The following is a 19,295-nucleotide window of genomic DNA, read 5'->3' on the forward strand; positions in this document are numbered from 1 at the left end:
TCTTTGCTTTTATATTGGACCAAATGCTTCATCTGAGAACTCTGAGAAAGTCTAGAAGTGAGGAAATCACAACACACAAAACAAGTGAAAAAGAAAGGGAGACACAGCAAACAGGAAAACTCAAGGGTCCTGTACCTAAAAAAAATCCTAAACCCAGTTTTGTTTCATCCCAGGTTATGATGGTCCAGACCCCAAATATAGGGAAAAGGAGGATCATAAGAGCGTTATTATTTTTGCTCCTTTGAGTCAGTTTTTGACTCTGGATGACTGCTTGGACAAGTCCCTGAAGTTTTTTGGCAAGGTTTTTGGAAGAAGTTTAACATTTCCTGCTCCCTAGGGCTGAGCAAGAAGGACTGGCCCAAGATTACCCAGCTGATTTTGTGTTTAAGGCAGGACTAGAACTCATGGTCTCCCGCATCTGGTTTGATGCCTTAACCCAGACATGTCAAACTTGCGACGTCACGTGATGTCACACAACGTATCAGGACAGTTTTGCCATTGCCGGCAATGGGGTGGGCGCGGCTTCCGCGTGATGCATCCGGCCCACGGCCCGGCAGTTTGACACCCCTGCCTTAACCACTACACCCAAAAGGTTCTCCAGAAGAGCAGCAGTCCCCAACCTTTCTGGCTCCACAGACTGGCAGCAGTGGTGGCGGCAGCAATAGGCGGTGGCGGGGAAAGGGGATGGTTTTGTGCGCGCAACCTAATCCCATGCATGTGCAAATGGAGCTTTGTTGCTCTTGCCCGCCGCTTGTGCAGCCTGGTTCCCAACGGGCCATGGACCAGGGGTTGGGGACAACTGCATAAACGCATTTGCTTTTGGTTTAATATATCTGTTGCCTTTTGATCTAGTTTATTAAAAGTATTAAATGTAATAGGTCTTTCTCTACTACATTTCCTTTTTGACTGAGGTAGGGTAAGGGAGGCAGGTTTTTTGTTTGTTTGTTTTTGTTTCTGACTTTCAAGGAGCTATAAGGCAACAGATAAAACATTAGAAACTTCACATAGCCTGCAGTTTCCTCTCTCCATCCACTGCCCTCAGCAACTGAAGAAATCCATGTGTTATATGAGCCCCAAAAGACAACAGAGAAAGCTAAAATCAGAAGACTCCAAATGCCCTACAGGGATTTGGGAGTTTTAAGACCCGTCTCAAGGTTGTTTTTGTGCTTTGTTTCATTTTTGTCTGAAAGGGGATGTAGTGTATTAGTGAATGCTTTCTTCTGTCTGGTTTTCATAAGAAAATAACAAAAGTAGAAAGGCTTTTACCAAAAGCGGGAAAACCTTGAAACAAAACCAACATCTCAGTAGGCTACACAAAAATAGAAAAAAATAAATAAAAAGCACTTGGCCATAACAAAGTGAAGCTCAAAACAAAAACAGTTGCTTTGTTGCTCCATTATTCTGGCCAAGCTTGGCTAGTGTAACAGGAAACTATCAAACTCATACTGAAAATCCTAGTATCAGCTTTGGGCTTCTAGGAACCTCAGAACGTTTAGAGAACATTTCTCAAGGGGAGAAAAGTGATTCTTCGTGGCAAAAAGGGGCTCAGCATCAGTCCTGACTTTGGAACATGCAATCTCCAAGAACCACGTAAGGCAAAGCTTCTCTTATTAAGCCGACTTTGTTTTTTGATACAGTCTTAAGAATCAGAAAAATATAAAATGCAGGAGTAGAACAGACTTTATTCTCTTTTTGAGAATATTTCCTCCACGTTCATCCAATTTTCTGGATGTGCTCTGAGCCACCAAGCAACTAAAGGAATTCATCTGTTGCTACATTTATCAGTCCCGCCTGTATCTAAGCTCGTCTCTCCCACTTATCCTCATTGATATGAAAAAAACAAATCTTCAAATCTGGATCCATTTGTAGCCCTCATGTACAACTCAGGTATAGCCACAGATTTGGAGAATCCTGAGGCTTTCAGAAGTCAGCTACAGATAAGCACGGAGGAAACATACTCGGCAGGTCCAGGATATTGCTGAAGGTAAGGGGGACTGGACTGCAAGGTGATCAAACCAGTCAGTCCTAGAAGAGATCAACCATGACTGCTCTTTAGAAGGCCAGAACCTGAAGTTGAAACTCAAGTACTTTGGCCACCGAATGAGAAGGAAGGACTCACTGGAGAAGAGCCTAATGCTGGGAAAGATTGAGTAAAATAGAAGAAGGGGACGACAGAGAATGAGGTGGCTGGATGGAGTCATTGAAGCAGTAGGCGTGAGCTTAAATGGACTCCAGAAGATGGTAGAGGACAGGAAGGCCTGGAGGAATGTTGTCCATGGGGTCGCAATGGGTCGGACACGACTTCGCAACTAACAACAACAAAGGGGGACTAGATGAGAAAGAGCAGGAGATCAGATCCCTTTCAACTTTGTAACATGAGCATATGGTCTGCCCCTAGAACCTGAAGGAAATTGCACTTGCCCATTTCTTCTTGCACAACATTTTTATTGTACATAGAGAGGCACAGAGAATAAAGCACTGGTACTCCAACAAATTGGTTTTCACAGCCACAGAGTGACTGCTGAAAAAAACAGGTAAGGCTGCCTTATGCGTTTGAGCAAATCCTAAAGCCAGAAGGTCTTCCCGGGGAGATTTCCCATTTATGGTATTTTCCAAGAAATAAGGAATATAAGGTTTACCAGAAGTCAAAGGAGCAGGGCAGAGAAAGTGAAGTTAAATGCAGATGGTTTCTTTGGTTTTTGATGTAAGACATTCACAAACATATGGATGAATCTAGGCTTGAGACGGCTCCTTCTTTCAGAGCCATGCTCTAAATAAGTAATCCAAATTTAAATAAATGAATGTTGCAACCCCTCCTTCACAAGCACTCTTTGCACTACTTCTGGATCCATTCTGCCCCTGGTTTCCTTGCGTAGCTGGTTTTGAGGACTAAGTCAAGCATTCTTGTTTATCTAAAACAGAATAGAGTTGGCTATCACACTACCTCCTTTTGCTTTGACTTAGCACTTTTACTACTGGCTCTTCTTCACCAATATCCCAGCTCTTATTGGTCAGCTAGAGAGAGCTAATTGGTTATTTTCAGCATACAGTACTGAACTCTGATGAGGTGGCATCCAAATACAGGCAGCATGGAATAAATGAAATGGTCTGCCTGGAGCACTAGGCCTTGGATCCTTACTGAACAGCAAAAGAGAAGTTAATATAAAGGCACAGTTTCCATGATTTAAAAGGCCTCCTCCTGCAGGGAAAACAGGTAGAAAATCCACTCAGTCATGGCTCAAAGATATAAGAAGAAACCTGAGAAGCAGAAGGGCAAGCAAAAAGATTTAAAAGATCCCTTTGCTTCAGGAGCTGCATCAGACTTCACTGGGTTTTTGCAGTGGGGGAGGGATGCAGAAAGAGTGGTGAGTGTCCAAATTTGGAGGGTCCTGGATGAAATGGATTATCCAATCGATGAAGACGTTGCTAAGGCTGACTTACAGGTTAGGTCCTCATATGTTGAAATTAAATAAAACCGTGGCACAGTGAACTGTGCCTTGAGCTCCTAACATGTAACAAAATAGAAATTAATATAAATGCACAGTTAACAAGAGTTTGAGTGCTGGATGGCAATGCTCTTCACTTTTGTCAAGATCCTCATTTAGAGGATGCCTATCTCTTTCCATCAGATATGAATGAAATGTTTCTGGATCAGTCAAAAATAGAATACAGCTGCATGTACCTTTTTAATCCCATTTAGAAAAGATTGAATTAGATGAGGAAGAACCAACCCAAATATTGTTTTGTTTCTCAACTCTCCGCTGACTTGTAAACCGTTTAGATAAAATGATCTTTTTTATATAGTCTGCAAGATGGTTGCTTTCTTTGTACTTCTGTGACTGACTTCCCAGGGAAGTGCTCACACAGGTTTTCAGCTCACTTCATAGCATTAAGAGCTTCCAGGCAATGCATCTTAGTTCTGCTTTTGCCTTGACATATGCATGGAATTCCATGGGCAGTGGAAAGGATCCTCCACTCTCCATTCGAAACTTTCCTGTACTTGCTCAGCACTTTTCCCACTTTCTTTCCTGTAATTAAAGTATATTTTAAAAAATAAACAGCACAGAATGCCTTCTGGTTAACAGAGCAGGACATGTTCCATTTGGAAGCATCCGCAAACTACATCTCACTGCTGTCTGACATTTCAGAACAGTTTGTGATTGATGTGGACAAAAATCACAATTGGCCTCTTTCCTCTTGGGCTAAGAAATTTTAAGGTGCTCCAAAGAAGTTAATTTCCCACGTCTTGGCACCCACTGAATGACATCCCCAACTTCCAAGTCGGCATCTCTCACACAAAATTGCTTGGTTTCACTTTGAGTTGGATTCTGGTTGGCCAGGCCCTATGGAAGTGACCAAGGCACATCTTGGCTTGATTATTTAAAAAAAGTTTGAACTGATCAATTCTGAGGTAGTATACAAGGTCCTTGTTGCTGTTTGTTTTGCCACCTGTATTCTGGACCATGCTGTTCCTGGCTGGTTAAGCCTCCCAAGAAATTGCATGTGGTTGGGCCAAGCAGTGATTAATGCCCCTTTGTAGGTAATGATGAAAGAGGTGATGGTACATGCCCTTCTCAACAGGACATCCTTTAGTCCAGTCTTTGATCTTCCCTTTTTAAGGAAGTTTGTAGAGAGTGTGGTAGATGCCCAACTCAGAGGATCTTTTATGAAATGGATTACCTAGACCCTTTTCAATCAGAGTTCAAGCTGATTTATAACATTGAGATGGCATTGGTCACAATTTATGGATGACTTTTGAAGGGTTTGGTGTGTCCATCTTGGTCATCCTGATTTCTTGTTGGCTCTTAATTTTATCAACTATGGTATCCTTCTGGACCAGCTCTGGTAGGTTTGGAGTGTTTTGCAGTGTTTTGCAGTGTTTCTCCTCCTTCCTTGGTGGCCAGTTTCAGTTGATATTGGGTTGAGGGAATATAACCCTCATCTTATCTTACATTAAGTACTTCAGTCTTCTCACTTCTATTTAATATCTAAATGAAGCTGCAGCATGGAGTGTGCTATCATCAGTAAGATGATATTTAGCTATACACCTCTAGTCCAAGTAGGCAGATGTTATTATTTAACCCAACATTTGTACGCTGTAAGGGCCTGAATAAGGAGGAACTGGCTGTGACTCAACCTTAGCAAACCAAAGGGAGTTTTTCTTCCATTGAGTCCATTGAGTTGTCACATTTGATTCTTAATGGGGTAGCATTCCTCCAGACAGCTGGTGTGTGATTTAAGGATACTCTTGACCTGCAGTTCCTGTTTGAGAACCAAGTAGCAGTCATGGCTAGAAGAACCTTTGTATAAATTCACCTCATGGACTAAATGTGCCCATTCTTAGACTGAGAAGCCTTGCTCACAGTCATTCATGCCTTAGTTACTACCTGACTCCAATGTGCTCTGCATGGAACTGCCTTGAAGACAACTTAGAAATTACAACTTCTCCAGAATGCAGTGGCCTCTGTAATTCTGGGTGCCTCACATTTTGCCCAAGCTAGCCAGCTGTTGCACAAGTTGCATTGGCTTTTAGTCTTTTTCCAGGTACAATTCAAAGTGCTAGTTATCACCTTAAAACCCTTGAATAATATGTGGACAGGTTATTTGCGAGATGCCCCTGAGGGCATCTGTTCATTGCAGCAGGTTAGATAGGGTGATCATGCTTCAGGTCTCTTCTCTGAAATGCCATCATTTGCTGGGACTTTTGAGGAAAATACTGCAAATGGTTAATTAAGTAATAAATAGGAAAGAAAGTCTTTGAGTATTTTTATGAGCTTAAACACTGAGGTTAACATTCTGAACTTCCATACCAAAGAGTCCTGCTGCTGGGTAAATAAAGTGTAAACATTATGTTCCTTCCAGTCAGTAATCCTGCAGATCTGTAGATAAGGAGCCACAAAAAAATGTTTGTAAGGCATTTACCATCACAGTTCTGTTTCCCACTCAAAAAAGATGAAGTTGCAGATTAAAAATCCCCATCTCCATCTTCCTCCCCCTGCTCTACAGTGCAAATCAAAGTGCACCACATTTATAGCATTCCTTTTAAGAAGAATGGCTCTGCCCTTTCTAATGTTGCTAGGCATAGATTATTATGATAAATGGATGCCTGCAAGACATGTTCCTGGAATGAACAAGGAGCCAGCAAGGAAACTAATCTGTTCTGTCTGTTACTTCTCTCTGGTTGAGCAGAGCAGATTGTTTTAATCACCACTTAGCACTTGCGCAATGAAAGCTCCAGGCTTTCAGCTGAGGACTCTTAGCGGCTGAATGAATCCTTTGACTCAGCAACCTCTTTGTGTCCTGTTTGGTGCAAGCTCTGTTTCTTAACATGAGAGGAAAAGCCTCTTTTAAACAAAGGAAAGGGAGACTACAAAAAATCATAGAGGAAGAAGGGATTATTAAGTCCAATTCTTCTGCTCAGTGCAGGGATCCAAATTAAGGCATCCCAAAAATGTGTCTGTCTAGCCCAGTGTTTCTCAACCTTGACAATTTTAACTCAACTATGAAGGGGAGCCTACCATCTCTCAGGGCAATTGGTTCCACTATCCAGCAAGGAACACCCCTCCACCCTAAGATTCAATTAGAGCAGGGGTGTCAAACTGCCTGCCGTGGGCTGGTTTCATCATACCGGAGCCGTGCCCACCCCATTGCCGGCAATGGCAAAAAAGCTCCAATACGTTGTGCGACGTCGCAAGTTTGACATGTCTGAATTAGAGTCTACCTTCCTATAATTTAAATGCATTATTCCATGCTTGGCACTCCGGAACAAAAAGACAGATCAGGACTTTCTGCAATGCCTTGATACTTTTATAAACACATGTTATAGTTCTACTGCTTTCTTAAAAGAGTGGGTGTTCATGTTGGTGCCTAGGAAGCTACAATACACAGGCAGTCTTCAAGATATGATGATAACTGGGATCAGGATGCACTCAAAAAGCATGATGTCACATGACCTTGTTGCTTAGTAAAATAACAACAATCTTGGCAGTTCCGGTTGCTGTCATAACTCTAAAATGCATGGGTCATTAAAAGGGAAGCAGAAATCCCAAGTAAGAGCCCAGAGCTGCCACAAGGGGGGAAGTGCTCTGGGGGAGAGGAGGCTGGGAGGGGCCTCTACAGACCATGTATGAGCTTTTGAATGGCTTGGGGGGCCTAATGCAAGTTGTGCGCAAGGAATGGAGAGTGTGACAAGGGTGGGAGAACTTACCAGAAGAACTTGTGACTTTTCCTGCAGGCTTCCCCATTGACTTTGTTTGTGGGAAACTGGCAGGGAAAGTGGCAAATGGTGATCATGTGATGTTAAATGTGAGCTGATTGCCAGCACCTGAGCTGTAATCACATGACCTCAGGGATGCTATAATAGCAGGAATTTTGAGGCCTGGTTATAAGTACCACTTATTCAGCACTGTGACAGTTTGGAATGGTTGTTGAAGAAGTAGTCAATATGCGAGGACTACATGTAATTCCTTACACGCCACTTACATAAACCGAACAAAGTGTTGAATTAGGACTGGGAAAGAAATCACACTGTATAGCCCATCAAATCATCCAGGTCATTCAAGAAAGAAGCAGGAGCCCAGGGGAAAAAGTTTCCAATGAAACTTCTTGATCAATTCAACATGGCAGTTATGTATGGGAAACTAATTACAAAAGAAACTATTACAAATACATTACTCTAATATAATACAATATTTTGAGATTGTGTTCCCATTTAAGGGCACTACAATAGCAGTGCAAAAGACTGGACATGATTAATTATGTACCGTCAAGTTGTTATCAACTCTTACTGATCACACAGATAGATTTTCTCCATGATGATCTGCCCTTAACCTGTCTTTCAATGGTGCACATATTGTCACTATAGTTGGGTCTGTCTACCGTGTTTCCCCAAAAGTAAGGCCTACCCTGAAAATAAGCCCTAGCTTGATTTTGGGGGGTGGGCCTAATATAAGCCCTACCCCCCAAAATAAGATGTAGTTTTGGGGCGAGGCACACACCTAAAAATCAAGCGGGGGTGGGGGTGGAGCTGTCCCACGCACCCTGCACCCATTTACCTTGCAGCCAGGCCTCTCCTCTCCGGCCCACTTCTTCTGCAGCCAGGTCTGCATTTCTCAGTCACAGGCCTTTCTGAAAGGCCTCTGCAGTCAAGAACCAAGTTATGGATTCAATCCATATCTCGGTTCTGCAAGTCCTATGCAGCTGAGGATCGAGCTATGGATTCAATCCATAGCTCAGTTCTCAGCTGCAGAGGCCTGCTGGAAAGGTCTGACTGCAAAATGCAGGCTGGAATGCAGCTGCAGAATGAAGTTGCTCCTTCAGCCGCAGAAGAAGTGGACTGGCTGGGCGGGACTGTCGGTGTCGGAGGTGAGTAAGACACCCTCCGAAAATAAGACCTGGTGCCTCTTTTGGAGGCAATTTTTTATTTTTTTTTAAATAAGACCGGATCGTATTTTTGGGAAAACATGGTACCTAGCTGCTGGTCATCTTCTTCTTTCCTACTATCTTTCCCAGCATTAGAGCTTCTCCCAAAAACTATGTCTTTACGTAATGGGTCTGAAGTAGGATAATTTGAGCCTGGTCATTTGTGTTTCAAATGAAAAGTCTAGGTTGACTTGTTCAATGATTCATTTGTTTGTTTTCTTGGCTGTCCAGGTATTCCCAAGAGTCTTCTCCAACACAAAAGTTCAAAAGTATCCGTACTCTTCCCACTTTGCTTCCTATTTTCACTTCTACCTAGAGAATCCCAAGGAGCAGCAAGGCTTGCAAGATTCTGATCTTTGTAGATATAGACACAATATTTGAATATCTTTTCCCCTGACTTCATGGCTGCTTTACCAAGTGTTAGTCTATGGCAGGCATGTCAAACTCGCGACGTTGCCATTGCTGGTAATGGGGTGAGCGCAGCTTCCATGTGACGTGTCCGGCCCGCAGGCCGGCAGTTTGACACCCCTGGTTTATGGTGTATTTCTTGATTGCTTGTTCCTTTATTGTTCGTGATTAATTCAAAAGGCAGAAAGTATCTATTACTTCAATACCTCCACTGCCAGTTCTCAGGCTGCTTCTACCTACAATCATTAATTTGGTCTTTTTTATATTCAATCATAGCCCCATTTTTTTTCACTGTGCTTCTTGACTTTTATTATTACAGCTTGCAGGCCCTTTGCGTTTTTGGGTTTCAGGGTAGTGTCATCCACATAGTACATGTTATTGATGTTTCTAATATCTCCCAAACCAATGTTGTAGCACATGCAGTGCATCAGAGAACAGAGCAGTAGATTAATTCAGCAAAGGTCAAAGATTCTGTCTACAAAAGATGTGGATTCACAAATGCTAGAAATTAAGAAATTAAAGTCATGAAGCAAGCACGCATTTACCTGCCAAGGTAGATAAATTCTACAATTTTACAGAAAAAAATGTGGCTCAGCTCAGTTCTATAGGGAGGAAGAGACAGCCCACTCAAGGTTCTCTCTTACATCTCAGAGAACATGAAGCCTGAGCCCTTGTGAAACAATCCCTTTCCCTTACTCCACTTCTCCTTTGATGAGACAGAAAATTATGGTTCTAACCTAAAAGCAACCATATAAGTGTCTCTGTACTAATCAACATGCCATGTACTGAAGTCTGTTTTTTCTCTTTGTGTCTTTCAGTGCATTAGCTGATGAATTGACAGCAGCAAAAGAAGCTAAGGGGGAAAAAAACCAATTGACAAAAGAAAGTAGCATAGACAACATAGTTAATAGGCTCTGGGTTCTTATGTCAATTGAATCAAATGGCTGAGAGAAGAAAGCTGGGTAAGCAAACAATATGAAAAAGGATGAAAGAAGACAGAAATATAAAGTTTTCAAAGCCAGATGCAGAAAGAAAATCTACCCAATTGAAAACAATTCTTTGTAAACGACATGGGTGTTGGAAGGCTCTGTGCTCAGATACAGAGAATAACAAGTCTTCTAATCTCTCCAATAAAGTATTTCTCAATTCAATTTGCACAATATCTTTGCATAACTGTGCATTCCACACAGATGATGATGAATGGGTTATATTTATGCTCAAAATGGTTAACAAAAGGGCTTCCAGCCACAGACAGCTCATAGTCACAAGGCAAATGTTTCATCAGGCAAGGATAGGCAGAGACGGATTGCAAATATCCTTGCTTTGCAAGGAAAACACAAACACGGGTTTGTCAATATAAGTTACTTAAGAAATTGACAACAGGAAAACACTTTTTGCTCTTGGTTTTTCTTAACATAAAACAATTGTAGACATGTAGACATTGTAATAGTAGTAGCTAGTAGTAGTAGTAGTAACTGTGAGAGGGATCTCGGAGTCCTAGTGGACAATCACTTAAATATGAGCCAGCAGTGTGGTGCAGCTGCCAAAAAGGCCAACACAGTGCTGGGCTGCATTAACAGAGGGACAGAATCAAGATCACATGAAGTATTAATACTTTACAATGCCTTGGTAAGGCCACACTTGGAATACTGCATTCAGTTTTGGTCACCACGATGTAAAAAAGATGCTGAGACTCTAGAAAGAGTACAGAGAAGAGCAACAAAGATGATTAGGGGACTGGAGGCTAAAACATATAAGGAACGGTTGCTGGAATTGGGTATGTCTAGTTTAACAAAGAGAAGGACGAGGGGGGACATGATAGCAGTGTTCCAATATCTCAGGGGCTGCCACCAAGAAAAGGGAGTCAAGCTATTTTCCAAAGCGCCTGAAGGCAGGACGAGAAGCAACGGGTGGAAACTGATCAAGGAGAGAAGCAACCTAGAACTAAGGAGAAACTTCCTGACAGTTAGAACAATTAACCAGTGGAACAACCTGCCTCCAGAAGTGGTGAATGCTCCAACACTGGAAGTCTTTAAGAAGAGAATGGACAGCCATTTGTCCGAAATGGTATAGGGTTTCCTGCCTGGGCAGGGGGTTGGACTCGATGACCTCCAAGGTCCCTTCCAACTTTATTATTATTAGTAGTAGTATAGTATTAATATATTTTCCTATGGCTGAAATTATATAACTCACTGATAAATGCATGTTTTTATTAATGGAAAAAGTAAGCAATTCCATGAAGATTCATTGCTATTGGAACAGTATAAAGCACCATGAATGGCAGGTTCAAATGAGACACTAAAGTGACAAAACAGAGTAAGTGAGGAAACCAGAAATTGGCATTTTACTTCTAAGGGTGAGATGGTTGAGACATAGGACACAAAAGCTCGTGGGAGAAACAAAAGAAGAAATGTCTCTGAAGTAATGGTTCAGATCTTGTGTAGCACTGTTTTATGAAAAAAAACCAAACTTAATACAAAAATGCAGACTTAAGATATGCTCCACAACCACCCTATTGAATGAATTTTGACAGCTGTGAAGTGACAAAGAACATACTAGCAAGTCAAATTGACAGCTTCAAACACAAAGAGAATATTTGTAGCTCAGGGTTGAATGGTGAGGTTTCTGGTGCTCTCTGAGCTTGGCTGTTTTCTTGCAGAGGTTTCATTACAAAGGTAATATTATCAGCAGCTGGTAATGAGACTTCTGCAAGAAAACAAGTTCAGAAAGCACCAAGAACCTCACAATCTTCCCTTTCCGTTGTCTGCCTAACACACTCTATTCTCCTTCCATCACTTTGTGTTACAGTTGGAGAAAGGTCAGATTATCATCTACAAAGTTTATCTATTAAATTTGGTTGTGATGGGGTATTTATATTATTTGACAGATCAGATAAACTACAACTTGGGTCTTAAAACAATTCTAATTCCCCCCTTTATTCTTATCATTACAAGAATATGACTATCAGATCTACAGCTCTCCCATCCTTCCTGTGTTTGCCTTCAAAAGAGGATGGAATGTAAGTGATCACTCAGTGGCTCAACAATTCCAAGATTATTTCTCTCTCTGCCAGAAACAGCACTCCTTCTGCTAATAGATCAGTCGACATATTCTAAAACACAGTTGCTACTTAATTCCCCAAAGAGCTAATCAAAGGTTTCAGTTAAAACTTAGCAAGCCCCTTCCATAGTAGTAAAACCTGGCTTATACTGTAAATACATGAGACCAGACTCCAAAGCAATTAGTTAGACGCAGCCAAGTTGGGTTCAGCTCCAGGTGACAGCATGAATCAAATATTCATCATCTTCACTTAACTTCAGTAAGCTTTCTTAATATTTGGAACTCCACTATCACTTCTAGAATCCCCTGAAGAAAAGTGAAATATTTCTCAACTTCTTGATATTATATACAAGAAGTTATCACCCTCTGTTATCTTTATGAAGATGATAGATAACTTTTTGTGTGCAATGAACAGATGACAGAAATATAACTGTTTTGGTTAAAAAATAGGCTTCATGCTTGTCCAAGCTAATTTATCTTACACTGTTGTACAGTGGTACTCATTGTTAATTAGTTCCAGGAGGCATGATGTGTACCAAAAATGATGAGCATCACACAAATTTTCCCCATAAGGCAGGGGTCCCCAACCCTCGGTCCGTGGACCAGTACCGGTCCATGACATGCCAGCAACTGGGCCGCACAAACAAGCAAAGTCCCATCCGCGGGATGCAGGCAGCACATAAAACGATGCCCCCTCCGGTCCATGGAAAAACCTCTCTCCATGGAACTGGTCCCTGGTGCCCAAAAGGTTGGGGACCTCTGCTATAAGGAATAATGTAGTGAGTCACAATGTAGCCGACACCAGCAATTTTTAGCTTATGTATCAAGACCAAACAAACGATGAGTATCAGGACAAAATGTTCATGTCAAAATGCATTGAGTACCAAATTCAATGTGTTTCAAAGCAGTTGAATACTAAAGTACCACTATATTTATTTTTGTTAATAAAAAGTTATTGGAAAATGTCTATATTCTACATACAAGGGATAGGTCTGACATTCATTTTTACATTTCATTTTTCACTGATGAAAATGTTTGTGTTGTCATTCCCTCTCTCAATTTCTCTCTCTCTCTCTCTCTCTCTCTCTCTCTCTCTCTCTCTCTCTCTCTCTCTCTCTCTCTCTCTCTCTCTCTCTCACACACACACACACACACACACACACACACACACACACAAACACACACACAACACTATAACTTATTTACAACAACTTACTCTTTAGGAGGATTTAGGTCCTCTGGCCTTGTCTCAAAAAACTGAAGAACCTCATCACACTGAGAAATGTATGGTGGCAGCTGGATCAGAGCCTGAAAAACAAACATACCTGTGATTTATAAAACAGTGATATTTAATCAAAATAGTAAGCACTTGGAAATGCATCAAAGGTTGACTGTCAGCTTTATTAGACATGAATGGACATTTTAATGAAAAAAAGATAGCATGGATCCCATTTCATATATTTGGGTTACTAACTAAATAGAATAAAGACCAGAACATTGCTGGAAACAATTGAAGAGTAAGTAAAAAAAATGTTTATGTATGTAGTAGAAACAATGGTTTGAAAAAAAAAGTTGATTATGAATTGTCTTGATCCTAACACTTAAGCACCCTTGCCATATATTTTGAATTCCTGGGCAAATTACTTACCTTTTAATTCACCAGTTTGCCCATCTGTTAAGATTTATCAATACTATTGCCTACCATGTTGTGAATGGATGCCCATGACATTTTTACAAAATTAACATTTTTAAACAGATTGAAGATCTGCAGTTGGTAATATTAACTTTTCCATAATGTTCAGGAGTACTCAAATACATTTATATACATCTTCTTGGTAGAAACCTTAGTAATCTCTTTTGCAGACTACTTTTGTAGATAAGTGATTAGGACAGAGAATGAGAGAAAGTGGTTTGTTTAAAGGCATATAAAAAATAATAGCAAGATCAACACACTTTGTCATCTGAAGTAGCAAAACCATCGCAATTTTGTGACTTGCTTGCTTTGACATTGTTGAAAATTTATCCACATGCTATGTAAAGCATAGCCTATTGTTTTAATGTAATGTGTAAATTCAATTGTGATTTCATTAATAAACCACAGCATAATTATAAAGCCACCGTTTCCAGTGTGAATAACCATTTGCTGAAAGCAGAGAGAGATTTGTACAGCTTCTTAGGCTTTGAAAATGCCATAAATATTCCCTGATAATGTTACAGAACAGAAACAGAGAATCTAATTAATAAAAAGGAACACAAAGTTTAATTTTAGTTTTAATTGACTATGCTATCTTAATTTTTTCATATATCCAGATTTTCTTTAACTTTCATGGATCTACTTCAAATGGCTTCATTACTAGCTGGAATACTCCAGAACTCCAATATAGAAAGTACAAATTCTGCTAAATTCTTCTTTTCAGACTCCTCATTTATTTTCTTCTATAAAAATTAAATCTAGCTTTCAAAATAGCAGGTTATGGTCATAGGTCCGAGTCAATTAGCTCATATCATCACCTTGAACATTTATTTTTCTTATGAATAAAGGCAAACATTTATTTTTCTCCCCACCAGTACTCTAAAGGAAAAGGTTAAAAAAAATACTCTATGTGAACCAAACAGGAAAAAATGAAGTAACCCCTCTAGGGCAGACATGTCAAACTCGCGACGTCACCTGACGTCGCGCAACGTATCAGGACTGTTTTGCCATTGCCGGCAATGGGGTGGGTGTGGCTTCCACGTGACGCGTCCAGCCCACGGGCCAGCAGTTTGGCACCCCTGCTCTAGGGAGTTGGAAACATGGTTATTTGGCTATTGCTCAGGAAACTCAACTCCTCTCCACTGGAAGGGAACAGGAATAAAATTTTTACATATCTTATAAAACTTTTTATGTAGTGTTGCTATAAGAGGCAACCTGGCAACCAAGTGTTGCCTAAATGCATTTCTGCTATTCCTAAGGAAGGCTTTCTACATCATGACTGGCCTCAGAGGCAGATCTTCTCAATAAACGTTGCCAGCCAGCAAATAAGCAATAACTGATACTCTCTAATTTAATCTGAATTAGTTTAGATTAGTTTATAAACTAACCTATTTCCCCCAACAAATTATTTTCTTTCAACATTCTCCATCTACACAGCAGACTTAGAAATATAACAAAATCTGGAAATCCTTTCTTCTGTTAGCCCTTTTGGGTAGATCCAATCAGAAAACAGACTCCAAAGGACTAAAGTTAACTAGAATTGTAATTAACTGAGATGGGTTATAGTAACAGGATCTTGCAAACCTGATTGTGCTTTATTTCCCTTTCCTTATATAACCCAGTGAATCAAAGAGGACCCTGCCTGAGTCTCCTCTGAATACTATCTTCCTTCCCAGGACTTAAGGAATGTTTCAGCCCTCTTAGCTTAAGTAACAGTTCTTCTCTAGTCCTTCTTGAGTCTCTACAGTTTCTGCTTAACTATAAATGCAGGCATTTGTCTAACACAAGATATCTATTTTATCTTTCCACACCTGTTATTCTGCCAAGGATCCAAGACTTTTTAAGCTATATATAAATTCATAAAGACACTATTGGAAGAGGTCAACTGCTAACTACTAAGAAATCTGTATTACCGGTAGCTTTCCATAATCTCATGCACTTCAGATATGTTTGGGAACCAGTTTGGAGAATTCCTACTCAGTTAAGTAGGAGTTAAGTAAGAAACAGTTCTAGAGGGTACTAAATTGGGAAAACTAAATCTATTCCTTTAAATTAACTTAAGTTTCCCAACATGCATAATACATTCAGGCATATACTGATTTTTCTTTTATTATAGCAATACCAGATAAGGATATCTTTAAGAAACAAAAGGGGAAGAATAATCTACTTTAAATGGTTAATTTTAAAAACTTACATAACTGTATGAATGTTAAATTGATTAAAATTCATGTAAACATTTTTAATAAACCAACAAATCTCTTTCATAAAATAGGTCCAAGATGTAATTCATTTAGTCGTCATTGGCCTATTAGGTATTTTAAATGTGGAATTTGATTATTTCTTTATTTGTGTCTTTCTTTTTCATTAAAAAGAAATAACAGATGATCAAGCAGAGATCTAACCTTGAAGTAAGGAGAAATTTCTTGACAATGAGAGCAATTAACCAGTGGAATGGTTTCCCTCCAGAAGTTGTGGGTGCTCCATCACTGGAAGTTTTTAGGAAGAAATTGAATAGCCACTTGTCTGGAATGATATAGAGCAGTGGTGGCGAACCTATGGCATGCGTGCCAGAGGCGGCACTCAGAGCCCTCTCTGTGGGCACATGTGCCATCACCCCAGCCCTGCCTCCCCTCACAGCCCCCTCCACACCAGCAGCCCCCCTGGAGAAGAATCCCCAAGGACATGGCAGCCGAGGACATGGCAGCCGGACAACAGGGACAAGACACTGCACTCATGCCCCATCGTGCACAGATGATGCTGCAGGACGGGGGCAGAGGGCGTGGCTGCCATGGCACTGCTGGGCTGCCTGGGCAATCTGCGGCGGGCTGTGGGTGGCCATGTGGGTGGGGGGGCACGGGCAGTTTTTGGGCACTCAGTTGCTAAAAGGTTCGCCATCACTGTTATAGGGTCTCCTGCCTGAGCAGAGGGTTAGACTAGGAGACTTCCAATTTTCTTCCAACTCTGTTATTCTATATTCTGCTTAGCATTTGGAACCAGCAAATATCAATATGATGGTAAACCTGATTTCCATGTAGGTTTTCCCACCCAATGGTCAAAAGCATTTCATAACATTCATTCTGAGAATGCCTAACTCTTTTCTATTAAAAGTTAGGATGCCTAACTTTTCTATTCTATTTCTATTAAATCTCCTGTTACTATGCAATGGCTATTTCTTCTTGGATTTTTGGGCTATGATACTATATTATTGAAAGAATTTATCACTTATTTTCATAAAAATATTACAAGATCATCCTTGGAAATGATACTTCCCCTCTTTATTTCTCCCAAGAAAGCAAAATAAGAGAAGTGATAGTTGCTTATGCAGCTTGTCAAAAGGACGTGGTTAATCTTATTCTTGCAGCATTCAGCAACATTTGCTAAATATCCACAACCACAGCAATTTCCATGTTTTATTTTGTTTTTACTTATATGGGAAGATTTCCCCCCTGTCTCTCATGGGAGAAAGTACTAAACCAAGGATACTACTATTGCTGAAGTGAAAATCATACTGGGAGAAACTGGAATTGCTGACATACAGGTTCCATAGCATTTTTACAACCCCTTCTCCCTAGTCACCAAATCCATACAGTATGTGCCATTAGTCAGAAGGCAGTGCAGTTTATGAGACTCACCAACTTAAAAAAAAATGCTAGAATGGCCTATATTACAATTATAATTATGCTAAATTTATTTGGTATATTTAATCTTAAAACCTGGGACTGTTGTTTAGAAGCTGGTTCAGTTTTGCATACCATTGTCCCCTCTGTGCATTTTCCCCAAAGAAACAAATATTTTAGAAACATATTAAAATAATATGCAATTAACTTGGGACCACAAAAGCAAATTATGTAGTAAACCAAACATACAAAGGGTGCAAATGATAAAAAAATCCAGAATGATTTCTTCCTGTGGCTTGTAAATGATACTACTATTGATGAAAACTGAAACTGATTTGAATTTTCTACAGCCATATTGTATTGTGAAATCATGTTCAGTGTGCAATCAACTATTTCTTCAAGATTGTTCTCAAAAACAGACCCAGAAAACTACAGAAACACACCCAGGAAACTACAGACCAATCAGCCTGGCACCAATACATGAGAAGATACTAGAAAAGATAATCAAAAAACAAATCTGTGAACATCTAGAAACAACTACAGTTATAACTAAAAGCCAGCATGGGTTTGTTCAAAACAGATCATGCCAAACCTATCTTATTTCATTCTTTAACAAAGTGACTAAATTAGTAGACCAGCAAAATGCCATGGACATAGTATACTTAGACTTTAGCAATGCATTCAACAAAAGTAGACCACAACCTACTTCTTGGTAAGCTAGAAAAATGTGGGATAGACAGCATCACCACCAGATGGATTTATAACTGGCTGATAAACTGTACTCAATGAGTCATCCTTCATGGTACTACATCTACATGGAGGGAAGTAAGCATTGGGGTACCACAAAGTTCCATCTTAGACACAGTACTCTTTCAATATCTTCATAAATGATTAGATGAAGTAATAGAAGGGGAACTCATCAAATTTGCAGATGACACTAAATTTGCAGGAATAGCTAATATCCCAGAAGACAAGCTCAGAATCCAAAAAGATCTTGACAAACTTGAACATGGGACCTTTTCAACAAAATGAAATTTAATGTGGAGAAAAGCAAGGTTTTATACTTAGGCAGGAAAAACCAAAGGTACAAGTAGAAATTAGGCAAAACCTGGCTCAAAAACAGTAACCGTGAGAGGGACCTTGGAGTTCTAGTGGACGTTCACTTAAATATGTGCCAGTAGTTTGTAGCAGCAGCCAAAAAAGCTAATACAATCCTTGGTTGTATAAAAAGAAGCATAGAATCAAAATTGCATGAAGCATTAGTACTGCTTTATAAAACCTAATAAGGCCACACCTGGAATACTGCATCCTGTTTTGGTCACCACATTACAAAAAAGATGTTGAGACTTTGGAAAAAGTACAAAGAAGAATAAGGAATTGAGTTTAGCTAGTCTAGAAAAAAGAAGGACTAGAAGGGACATGATAGCAGTATTCCAGTATTTGAGAGATTGACACAAGAAGAAAGGGGTCCACTTATTTTCCAAAGCACCAGAGGGCAGGACAAGAAACAATGGATGGAAACTAATCAAGGAGAGAAGGAACCTGGAATTAAGGAGACACTTCCTACTTCCTAACAGTGAGGACAATTAACTAGTGGAACAGGTTGCTGCAGAGGTTGTGGGTGCTTCATCAATGAAGGTTTTTAAGAAGAAACTGGACAGTCACTTGTCTGAAATGTATAGGGTCTCCTGCTTGAACAGGGGGTTGGACTAGAAGACCTCCAAGGTCCCTTATTTATTTATTTATTTATTTATTTATTCAATTTTTATCCCGCCCTTCTCCTTACCGGACTCAGGGCGGCTGACAGCCTTATAAAACAGATACTACAATAAATACCTAATTTAAAACCAAATTAAAAAGAAATATTTACTATGGCCTATATAATTAAAATTTCTCTTTAAAACCCCACTAAAAATTCCCTAGGCCAATCCCGCTTGTTGGAAGAGCCATGTCTTTAGGGCGCGGCAGAAGGAGGGGAGATCCGGGATCACCCGGATCTCTGGGGGTAGTTCGTTCCAGAGGGTGGGGGCTCCCACCGAGAAGGCCCTCCCCCTGGAGGTCGCCAGCCGGCACTGTCTGGCTGACGGCACCCTGAG

General features: G+C 40.3%; 1 protein-coding gene across 1 annotated transcript in view; it reads right to left on the reverse strand.

Annotated features, from left to right (window-relative positions):
* Nucleotides 1–19,295, reverse strand: part of LOC107296629 (SH3 and PX domain-containing protein 2B-like) — a gene marked incomplete at its 3' end in the record, with an annotated part of 55,855 nt that overhangs the window by 13,129 nt on the left and 23,431 nt on the right. Inside the window, exon 3 of the mRNA XM_015825975.1 lies at nt 13,106–13,197. Coding sequence (XP_015681461.1) covers nt 13,106–13,197 — 92 coding nt within the window. The remainder of the gene's footprint in view (nt 1–13,105; nt 13,198–19,295) is intronic.

The sequence above is a fragment of the Protobothrops mucrosquamatus genome, unplaced genomic scaffold, assembly GCF_001527695.2.
Source record: "Protobothrops mucrosquamatus isolate PMUCROS unplaced genomic scaffold, P.Mucros_1.0 scaffold2909, whole genome shotgun sequence".
NCBI classification, from domain to species: domain Eukaryota; kingdom Metazoa; phylum Chordata; class Lepidosauria; order Squamata; family Viperidae; genus Protobothrops; species Protobothrops mucrosquamatus.